We start from the raw sequence: 11,685 nt of genomic DNA, 5'->3' as shown, positions 1-11,685 counted from the left end.
AAGCCCATCTCTACTAAAAATACAAAAATTAGCTGGGTGTAGGGTGCACACCTATAGTCCCAGCTGCTCAGGAGGTTGAGGCAGGAAAATTGCTTGAATCCAAGAGGCAGAGGTTGCAGTGGGCCAAGATTGTGCCACTGCAGTCCAGCCTGGTCAACAGAGTGAGACTCTGTCAAAAAAAAAAAATAGAGAGAGAGAGAAAATCAGCTGAAATCAAGATAAACAATTGAATCTACCCATTTGGAGAAGGGGAGAAATGTCAGGGATGAAATGGAGAAAATGTATGGAATGGAGAAAGGCAGGACTGATGTACCTGCCTTGCCAATAATATTAAAAGAAGTTTATTAGAAAAAAGAGAAATGATATGGGTTAGAAATTCACATCACATTAAATGAAGACACAAAAAATGATTTACTTTTCTTATACCTACCTGAGGGTTACTCAAAATAATAATATCAACAATCGGGCCAGCCACAGTGGCTTACGCCTGTAATCCTAGCACTTTGGGAGGCTGAGGCGGGCGATCCCCTGAGGTCAGGAATTCGAGACCAGCCTGTCTAAAAAAGTGAAAATTTAAGCCACAAACTTCTCAGCTACACAGATGACAAAGAAAATTCTCACACAAAATGCAATATTGTGGTGTTGATGAAAAATAATATATTTTAGCAAAATCTCTGGAACGCAGCAAAGGCAGGGCTTTGAGGGAAACTTAAAGAATTGAATGCATTTCCTAGAAAGCAACATTCTAAACTCAGTGCTTTAACCTTCTAACTTAGGAAACTAGAGAAAGAATTGCAAGATTAATGTAAATCAAGCAGAGGAAAATAACAATGGGAACGATAGTACTGAAATAGCAATCAAGAAATCAATAGAAAATATCAACAAACCAATAGATGATTCTCTGAAAAGATCAATAAAATTGATAAGCCCACAGCGAAAAGTTAACACAGAAGTTAACACAGAAAAAAGAATGGCCATCACTGCTAACCCTCGTGGACATTAAAAGGACCATGAAAGAATATTAGGAAGAAATGAATGCCCGCATAGTTGATAAATTACATGGACTGGACCAATTCCTTAAAAGACACAGTCTACCAACCTGGGATGCAAGTGGGGGAACAGGAGGGTAGGGGTAGGAGGAGGGGGGCTCCCAATCCGGTTCCATCCAGTTCTCCCACTGCCCCTGCTGTGGGTCTCAGCAGCTCGGGTGGTGGGAGGAGTGGCAGCTGCGAGGCAGCCCAGAAGGCTCTAGGTGTGCAGCGGCCTGCAGCCATCCGGCACGTGCCCTCCCCACTGCCAGGGTGCCCGTGAGGTAGGTCAGCTCCCTCGAAGGGGCCACCAAGTAAGAGCCCAAGACGAGATCAGTGCCATTGTCAGCTAAACCTCCTGCAAAAGTGGAAGCAAAGCCAAAAAAGGTAGCAGTGAAGGATAAATCTTCAGATAAAAAAGGGCAAACAAAAGGGAAAAGGCAGGCAAAGGGAAAACAGGCCGAAGTGGCTAACCAAAATAAAGATTTACCTGCAGACCATGGGGAAACGAAAACTGAGGAGAGTCCAGCCTCTGATGAAGCAGAAGAGAAAGCAGCCAAGTCTGATTAATATCATAGACCATGTCTTATCAGTGGTCCCTGTTCTCCCTTCTTGTACAATCCGGAGGAACATTTTTTATCAACTATTTTGTAAATGCAAGTTTTTTAGTAGCCCTGGAAACATTTTTTGAGAAGGAGGGAATCCCCACCTTATCCCATTTTTTAAGTGTAAATGTTTTTGTTTTTGTTTTGAGATAGAGTCTCGCTCTGTTGCTCAGGCTGGAGTGCAGTGGCACGATCTCGGCTCACTGCACCTTCCACCTCCCGGGTTCAAGTGATTCTCCTGCCTCAGCCTCCCAGGTAGCTGGGACTATAGACTCCCACCCTCACACCAAGCTAATTTTTTGTGTTTTTAGTAGAGACAGGGTTTCACCGTGTTAGCCAGGATGGTCTCGATATCCCAACCTCGTAATCCGCCCACCTTGACCTCTCAAAGTGCTGGGATTACAGGCGTGAACCACTGAGCCCGGCTGTAAATGCCTTTTTTTTTTTTTTTTTTTAAGAGGTGAAATCATTTGCTGGTTGTTTATTTTTTGGTACAACCAGAAAATAGTGTGGGATATTCAATTATGGGAGGCTTTGACTGTCTCAGGTGACAGTTTAACATACCAAAGATGGGGGGTTAGTTTTCACAGCCTATAATACAAAGCATATTAAATGGTAAAATGGAGTCAGTCCTGCACTTAATGTATTGAACACTTGAAATTACTTCTATTCCCATGTTGTTTTTTTAGAATTGTTTCCTAAAGAAAATCATTCCTTGATCATGGCTCTCCCTGTCAGGATTGTGTGCCTTCTGTAACTTCTTGGATTGTAGTAGTCCTGTTTTCATAATAACTTTGTTATTGTGCTGTGAAAGATTAAACATTTGAATATGTAGTATATACGCTACTCAGTTGTGAACTGCTGGGAGTACGTAACAGCTTATCAACAAGTAAAGATACTGGTACTTGATAGCCTCTTCAGGAAAATTTGCTTCCAAATTTTAAGCTGGAAAGTCATTGGAATAACTTCAAAAAGAATTTCAATACGTGGCTTTTTAGATTTTCATCCCGTATGTTAAGAATTGTGCACAAATTGAAACGTCTGTACTGATCTTCAACCAAAAAAATCTCAATTATGAAAGAATAAAAAAAAAAGACACAGTCTACCAAAACTCACAAAACTAACACAAAGTAATATGAATAGGCCTACATCTCTTGAAGAAATTGAATCAATAAATAATAAATTACCCAAGAAAAAGGCCAGGATGTTTTCACTGGTGATTTATGGCAAACACTTATGGAATGATATCAATTCTCCACAATGTCTTCCAGAAAATAGAAGCAGAGGTAATACTTTTCTTTTTTTTTAAAAGACAGAGTTTCACTCTTGTTGGGCAGGCTGGAGTCCAATGGCACAATCTAGGCTCACTGCAACCTCCACCTCCAGGGTTCAAGTGATTCTTCTGCCTCAGCCTCCCCAGTAGCTGGGATTACAGGCATGCACCACCACGCCCAGTTAATTTTGTATTTTCAGTAGAGATGGGGTTTCTCCATGTTAATAAGGCTGGTCTCGTGGGTCTCAGGTAATCTGGCCACCTCGGTCTCCCAAAATACTGGGATTATAGGCATGAGCCACCACGCCCAGCCAGCAGAGGTAATACTTTCTAATTGATGTTATAAGGACGGCTGGGCGCCTTGGCTTACATCTGTAATCCCAGCACTTTGGGAGGCCAAGCGGGGGCAGATCAGGAAGTCAGGAGATTGAAACCATCTGGCCAACATGGTGAAACCCGTCTCTACTAAAAATACAAAAATTAGCCGGTTGTCTCAGCGCACGCCTGTAGTCCCAGCTACTCAGAAGGCTGAAGCAGGAGAATCACTTGAAACCAGAAGGCGGAGGTTGCAGTGAGCCAAGATTGCACCACTGCACTCCAGCCTGGCGACAGAGGGATACTCCATCTCTAAATAAATAAATAAATAAGGCTAACATTGCTCTAGTACCAAAACTAGACAGACATTATCGACATATCTCCACCATGTGAGGACATAAGGGGAAGATTGCCATCTTTAAATGTGGAAGCGGGCCCTTACCAGAGATCTGACCTGCTTGAGCTTGGATTCCCAGCCTCTACACCTTTGATAAATGAACAAATGTTGTTTAAGGCATGCAGTTGATGGCAATCTGGTATAGCAATCCTAAGTAATTAAGACAGGTAGGCTCTTTCACTACCACACATCAAGGCTTTGAAGTCTACAGTAATCAGGAAAGTATGGCGTTAGCAAAGTGATGGGTACAAAGTCCAATGGAAAACAGCAAATTCTGGAACAAAAGCATCTATTTAAGGTAAGGGAAACTATGGCACAGCAGGTATTGCCAGGCAGTGATACAAATGACAGCCACTTCAACACAAAGAACAGGGACAAATTGTTATCTCCAGGAAAATAATCTTCTATCCAACACCTCCACATACAATAATCAACTAATTACAAACCTGCCTGTTTTCATGAATTTTTATTCACCCTATGTTACCTCAGCTTCCATTTTGAATATGGTTCTACCTTTCTCCTACCAGAAAAAGTACTTTAAGAGCCTTGACACAGTATTCATTTTTCTGTAGTCATCATGAAATAAATTTTTTTCCAGTTTATTTTCCCTGGTATTTTCTCTGCTCAGCTCTGAAATTCCATTTGAGATCATTCAATTAAAAAAGAAAGGAGGCCGGGCGCGGTGGTTCAATCCTGTAATCCCAGCACTTTGGGAGGCCGAGGCGGGTGGATCGCGAGGTCAAGAGATTGAGACCACCCTGGTCAACATGGTGAAACCCTGTCTCTACTAAAAATACAAAAAATTAGCTGGGCATGGTAGCGCGTGCCTGTAATCCCCGCTACTCAGGAGGCTGAGGCAGGAGAATTGCCTGAACCCAGGAGGCGGAGGTTGCGGTGAGCCGAGATCGCGCCATTGCACTCCAGCCTGGGTAACAAGAGCGAAACTCCGTCTCAAAAAAAAAAAAAAGAAAAAAAAAAAACAGATCTGGGAAACTTATAGTATGACAGAAAAAATAAACAAGAATTTTTTAAAGGCATATAGGCCTAAATGTATATGTTTTGTTTTCTGAAATCCAACTCTCTCTTGTCCCTTTAGAAACATTATCTTCTCTATCAATCTCTAATGTCAGAATGCATTTCACAGCTAAGAAAAAACTGAACGGAATGGAGTGAACAAATCTTTTCCAGGTTGACAACTCCAGGGAGGGACAGTGCTGACTGGAACACAGACAAGTTTCATTCAAGGGTCAGGTCAGGTCCTCCTGTCACCTGGGACATCCCCCACCCCATGCTGCTCACTGAAGTGCTTAGTGACCACTCCCCGCCCCCAACCACCGGACACTGCACTGTGTGCTTTCAGGCTCTTGCACCATCTCACTCTGGTACGTTATCCTTGACCTTTGGGATAGTTTTTCTCGCTTCACCAGTCTAACAGAATTCAAACGATGAGAATCATTTCTATTTCACCCCCTCAATACCAGCCCTTGAGTGGCTGACCAGTCCTGTCTCCAAGCAATGAAAACTGGGCTTGGGGTGAGAATACTGAGTGTCCTAGGGCTTAATTTTTTAGAAGAGGATATCAGGGGAATCATCCTACCTCAGGGCATCCAGCTCTTCCCCTGGGAGGCCCCACCCCCACACCTCATGCTGTCCTCTGGGAAGAGTGACCCAGGGGCTGTTATTCACTACACCCTCCAAGACAAGGCTGCTGTATTCACTTAGTGCCAGCCCCAGGCAGTTATCAAAGCCAGCACCAGGAAAATACAGCCGTGGGCTCAGGACTCATCACTGGGTGGTTTCCAAAGGGGAACCTCAACCCAAACAAATTCTGATAAGGTGCCTTTGCCTTGGAAAAATAAAAGGAGAAGCACAAACTTTTGTTGATGTTCGTTTTTACAGCAGAGTGGTTAAACTACCTGACAGGTGGTTATTCTCTACATTCTCACATATGAAATATTCACAAACAAAAATTGTATCTTCTAAAAAAGTCATACATTGTTACCTGGGGAAAAAATGACAGCTAAAATACTGCATCTGCTTGAAATACAGCCTGGGGGACAAAGAGTTCATTATGTTGCTGTGAACTGAGGAGAGTGTGGAGTCTTAATTAGGGAAAAGGAGTCAGGCTAAGGGGAACAGGGTAAAGCAGAAAGATAAAGCAAATAAGCTATAAATCTGCCTATCTTCATGTCCAGAGAATTTAAACAAAAGAGAATGCAGGTAAGTTAGAGGTCTAACTTTTTTTTTTTTTTTTTCAGACAGTGTCTCGCTCTGTCGCCCAGACTGTAGTGCAGTGGTAGTGGTGTGACCTCAAGTCACTGCAACCTCCACCTTTTGCGTTCAAGCGATTCTCCTGAGTAGGTGGGATTACAGGCATGCACCACCACACCGGGCTAATTTTTGTATTTTTAGTAGAGATGGGGTTTTACCTCGTTGGCCAGGCTGGTCTTGGAACTCCTGTACATGTCTTTCTTTCTGGCCTACGACATATGGCCCAACACATGGCCTTCTTGCCCAGAAAAGTGCTTAATTCACAGACTTCCTGCTCACCATCAAATGCCTCAATTTATCAAATACCTAAGCTGACAGAGGAATGCAAGTTAAGCTCCCTGCTGCCTTGGCACCATCCATCAGCCCAAGTTCCATTCAATAAAATCGCCCGCAAGCCTCCGCTTCTCTCCTGCAGGCTCCCTTTTGGCTCCCTTGAGACAGATTTTCCTACTTGTGCTAATAAATCTGCCTTTCTCTACCTACAGCTGTCTTGGTAAAAATTCTTTTACCCCAGCGTTATGGGCCCTGATAGTAGCCGTTCCCCTGTGACAGAGAGGAAGTCAGCTTTATGAAATGCAGGGCGAACTCTGGAAGTCTAGGGATTTACTGCCAGCCCCAGAAGTTAGGGTGAGGGATAAGGTAAGGCATTAGCCACCTGGCTTCCCAAACCTTTGAAGACAGAGGAGAACTGGTCCTATTTGGGAAGAACACAGAGACTGAGGATCCCACAGATCACACCGCCTCCCACCCACGAACCCCACACACAAGTGGGGATTCCCCCATGACCCTCCCGTGACCTCCCCACAATCTGGGGAAGAAACGGGGCTGCGGGAGCCGAGCTGCCCAGAGAGGGCTCCGAGGTCTCGACCGCAGTCGCCGCGCAGGGACGGGACAGGACGCCTGGGGTCCCAGCTGCCAATCCAACCTCACCCTGCGGCCAAGGGGATGGACCAAGCGCCGAGCTGCGCCAGGGGGACCCGGGTCCCAGACCCCGGAGCTGACGGCTGGGGAGGCCCGGGTTCCGCCACGGCCGGTTCTGGACGGTTCCAACCAGCCCTTTCCCGCTTTCGGGATGCCTGGCCCGCAGACGCACCATTTTCCGGCTTCTGGGACGTTCCAGAGTCCACCCTCTGCCTCCCGCTGCCAGTGCGGATCCCAGTGTGACAGAGGTTGCCACAGACGTTTCAGGGCGTCTCTCAGAGGCAGAGGCGGGAGATGAGCGAAGGGGCGTGGAGAAGACGCCGCGGGCTCTTTGAACCTCGCACTTTCCTCCGGGCACCACGCCTGATTGACAGTTCCCGTGACCCCGCCCTATGGCTCTGATTGGATAGGGCTCCAGGTCCTGCCCCTTGGGCACCGAGTAATAGAAAAAGCGATCACAGTGCTGAGTAGAGCGGGATGAACGGGTTCCAAACACAGCCCTTGGCAGGGCAGGCTTCCTCCCTGCAGTGTGACCTGATCCCTCCCAGGGAACATTTGCATGTATGCAGAATTCCCTGCCCATACTCAGCGGGCCCTTATTGCTTTTCCTCCTGGAGAAGCTGTCACACGTGTGTGCAGGTAATCCCAGACCCACGGTCTAGTGGAGCCATTCCCCTGGCGTCAGAGCAGAGGGAAGCCCAGGCCACAGAGGCCACACTGCAGCAGGAGGGAGCCTGAGGTCCACTGGTCATCAGGATTTGGGGATAAGACTCTTGGTGGTAAGGTCAAGCCTTCCTCTCACCTTGCATCTCAATCTACTCATTTTCAGCCACGGAAATAAAAACAAGTGAACGGTATTAAATATCCAATGTGTGGAAGAACTGAAATCACACAGCAGCAATAAATGAATGAATGAATGAATCAAAACAGAAAAAAAAAAAAAAGCAAAACCTTGAACTAGTTCAGATAAAGCAGCCTGCTGCACTCATACTTCACAAGCAAACATCCCATTCAGGAGGCTAAACATATTCCCAGACCTGGTAGCCAGTCTCTTAACTGTTGAAATGGAAACCCAGAGTGGATAAAAACCTGGTGATGAGACTGGGACACTGAAGGATTTGACTCTGAGAGCTCAACATACTTCCCTGTGCCCTCTGCAGAGTGTGGAAATGTCCCCTCCTTCAAGACCTGCATTTTCACCAGCAGTAAAGTTTCATGTAAAGTTAAAGGGCCGGGCACGGTGGCTTATGCCTGTAATCTCAGCACTTTGGGAGGCCGAGGCAGGTGGATCACCTGAGGTAAGGAGTTCAAGACCAGCCTGGCCAACATGGTGAAACCCTGTCTCTACTAAAAATACAAAAATTAGCTGGGCATGGTGGTGGGCACCTGTAATCCCAGCCACTCGGGAGGCTGAGGCAGGAGAATCACTTGAACCTGGGAGGAGGAGGTTGTGGTGAGCTGAGATTGTGCCACTGCACTCTAGCCTGGGTGACAGAGTGACTTGGTTTCAAAAAAAAAAAAAAAGTTAGTTTAAGTTACTAACCTACATAAACTGTCAAATTCATAAACTCTTTACCCAGATTTTCCTAATACATAAATGCTAACATCTGATTTTAAGCACAGCTTCAGACTATGTGCAGACCAGCACAGGCTGTGGAGGAAGCACCAAAGAGGAGGCTTCATTTCCCTCCCTTTGCAGCCTTCAGAATGGGCTCAGCGTGGAGTCACTGGCTCCAACTCTGCTGCCCACTCCAGGTGGTTAGGGCTCAGAAAACAATACCCTAAAAAGAAGACCCTGGAAGAAGCCTCAGAAGCAAAAGGTTTTTCTCTGCAGTGGGCAGAGGAAAAACTTAGTCCCATTCTTTTTCAAGGCTAGTCATAGAAACTAGAATCTCTCCTCTCCAGGTCATAGAATCCAGAACTCTTTTCCCCTAAATCCAGGAATAAAACCTAAATGTATTACTCTTTGCATTGTCCTTTCTGTGTAAAAACTGGCCATGGGCAAATTAACTGCCAACCTTGTTTGATTGTAGGTCAGGAGTGTCCCTGGGAGTTCCCTGGGCCGCACTGGAAGAATTGTCTTAGACCACATATAAAATACACTAACACCAACAATAGCTGATGAGCTAAAAAAAATCACACACACAAAAAATCCCTAATGTTTTAAGAAAGTTTACGAATTTATGTTGGGCTGCATTCAAAGCCGTCCTGGACAGTAGGTTGGACAAGCTTGCTGCAGGTCATAAAACCCCCCATTTCAGAGTGGGTCCTGCCTTATACCCAGAAGAAAGGAATGCATTCTCAGAAAGGCCAAGAACAATCTAGCCAGGCCCTGTTGGGTTTCCCCACTCAGTCTGTTAGTATGGGATCATACACTTTTGGTCTAATCACATTTCTACATGGCTGTCCATACATTGTTAAACCTAAGCATAAAATAGAACCATTTCCAGGCCGGGAACGGTGGCTCATGCCTGTAATCCCAGCACTTTGGGAGGCCGAGGCGGACAGATCACCTGAGGTCAGGAGTTCGAGACCAGCCTGGCTAACATGGTGAAACCCCATCTCTACTAAAAATACAAACATTAGCTGGATGTGGTGGTGCACACCTGTAATCCCAGCTCTTGGGAGACTGAGGCAGGAGAATCACTTGGACCCAAGAGGTGGAGGCTGCATCAGCTGAGATCACACCACTGCACTCAAGCCTGGATGACAGAGCAAGATTCTGTCTCAAAAAAAAAAAAAAAAAGAACAATTTCCTCTGTATCTCTGGGTCTTCATTCTGGAGTTTCCCAGATATACACGTTAAATAAAATTTGTATGCTTTTTCACCAATTAGTGTCTCTTCTCTCCAATTAATTCAGCAAAACATCAGAGGGCCAAAGGGAACATTCCCCATGGCCGCTGCAAGAGTCTTCATGTGCTTCTCACCAGTACTGATGAGTTAAATGAGACAGAGTCCCTCAATTCCACTGTTTGAATAAGCAACTGGCAGAGTCCTGGGTTTCTTCCTGTGCTTATACATCAAGTAGAGGAAAAAAATTCTAAGATTTTTAATAGGGATTTGGAAACTGGTAAATAGACTGGGCATGGTGCTTTGTGCCTGTAATCCCAGCACTTTGGGAGGCAGGAGGATTGCTTGAGCCCAGGAATTGGAGACCAGCCTGGGCAACATGGGAAGATCCTGTCTCCTCAAAAACAAAACAAAAAACTAACTGGTAAATAGTTAAACTATTATTTTTACCTTAACTTGTTATGTAAAGTAACTAATCAAACTGTCTTCCCAGATAGACTGTGATGTCTAGGGTGAGTACCACATCCATTTTATTTGCTTCTGTTCTCGTTAACAGTCTACTGAAGCCTTGAAAGTTCCAGAAAATTGGACAGGCACAGTGGCTCACGCCTAGAATTCCAGCACTTTGGGAGGCCAAGGCAGGTGGATCACGAGGTCAGGAGATCAAGACCATCCTGGTCAATCTGGTGAAATCCCACCTCTCCTAAAAATACAAAAATTAGCTGGGTATGGTGGTGGGAGCCTATAGTCCCAGCTACTCAGGAGGCTGAGACAGGAGAATCACTTGAACCCGGGAGGCAGAGGTTGCAATGAGCCGAGATCACACCACTACACTCCAGGCTGGGCGACACCAAGACAGAATCTTGCTCTATCGACCAGGCTTGAGTGCAATGCTGAGGCTCTGTCTCAAAAAAAAAAAAAAAGAAAAGAAAAGAAAACATCACATTCCAGAAAAAGATTTGGATGGTAAACTGTGGTTAATTGTGGCCATTTCAACATTCAGCATAGGACCAGCTACCTTTCTCCCCACTACCTCTGTTGCAGAGAGCCATGCACATGTATTTTCTTCTAATTTGTCATTGGGGTCTCTCAGGAGTGTGGCTACAAACTCTAGTGCTGCCATCATGGGGCTCCCAGACATCTGGTTGTGATATTTACAGTGTGCCTTTCATAGCAATTCATTCTGTTGAAGGGACTGATGTTTAAATGTTAGCCAGGCGTGGTGGCTCATGCCTGCAATCCCGGCACTTTGGGAAGCCGAGGTGGGCAGATCACAAGGTCATGAGTTCGAGACCAGCCTGGCCAATATGGTAAAACCACATCTCTACTAAAAATACAAAAAAAATAACAAATTAGCTGGGTGTGGTGGTGCATGCCTGTAATCCCAGCTACTCAGGAGACTGAGGCAGGATAGTTGCTCAAACCCGCGAAGTGGAGGTTGCAGCAAGCTGAGATTGTGCCATGACACTCCAGCCTGGGCGACAGAGCAAGAATCCATCTCAAAAAAAAAAAAAAGAAAAAAGGAAAAAAAGAAAAAAGTCAATGAATGATCAGGTGTCCCTCACAGGAAACTTGGTTCATCCAACACAGATAATCATCCTGATAGCCTGTCAACATTCAAGTGAGCCTGATGTCTCACGGCTTATCTACACTGCCAGCCATCTAGTCACCTCAGTGAATCACATTAGGCACCACACTGTAATCATCATCATCATACTTGGGATATCAAGCAAGAAGGACCAGGGTTTTGTTAAGTGTTAACACATGATTCCAGGTCATTACATAAATGCAATTTATGAGTGTTGAAAAAAGAAACTGAGGCTAGGTGTGGTGGCTCACACCTGTAATCCCAGCACTTTGGGAGGCTGAGGCAGGCAAATCACCTGCGGTCGGGAGTTCAAGACCAGCGTGACCAACATGGTGAAACCCTGTCTCTACTAAAAATACAAAATTAGCCGGACGTGGTGGCACATGCCTGTAATCCCAGCTACTCGGGAGGCTGAGGCAGGAGAATCACTTGAACCTGGGAGGAGGAGGTTGTGGTGAGCTGAGATTGTGCCACTGCACTCTAGCCTGGGTGACAG

At 45.6% G+C, this 11,685-nt stretch overlaps 1 protein-coding gene and 1 pseudogene across 1 annotated transcript in view; one reads left to right on the top strand and one right to left on the bottom strand.

The window, feature by feature from the left end:
- The window catches only part of LOC108282005, a 4,787-nt pseudogene extending 3,171 nt beyond the window's left edge, over positions 1-1,616 (top strand).
- Positions 1-7,178, bottom strand: part of LOC108282015 (zinc finger protein 563-like) — a 15,184-nt gene extending 8,006 nt beyond the window's left edge. The window contains exon 1 of the mRNA XM_017497763.2: positions 6,983-7,178. Within this exon, the coding sequence (XP_017353252.2) occupies positions 6,983-6,985 (3 nt within the window). The 5' untranslated portion in view covers positions 6,986-7,178. The remainder of the gene's footprint in view (positions 1-6,982) is intronic.
- Between the last annotated feature and the right edge of the window lie 4,507 nt (positions 7,179-11,685).

This window comes from Cebus imitator, unplaced genomic scaffold, assembly GCF_001604975.1.
Source record: "Cebus imitator isolate Cc_AM_T3 unplaced genomic scaffold, Cebus_imitator-1.0 Scaffold234, whole genome shotgun sequence".
Lineage (NCBI taxonomy): Eukaryota > Metazoa > Chordata > Mammalia > Primates > Cebidae > Cebus > Cebus imitator.
The sequence above is the reverse complement of the archived record's forward strand: the minus strand, read 5'-3'. Positions and strand labels throughout refer to the sequence as shown.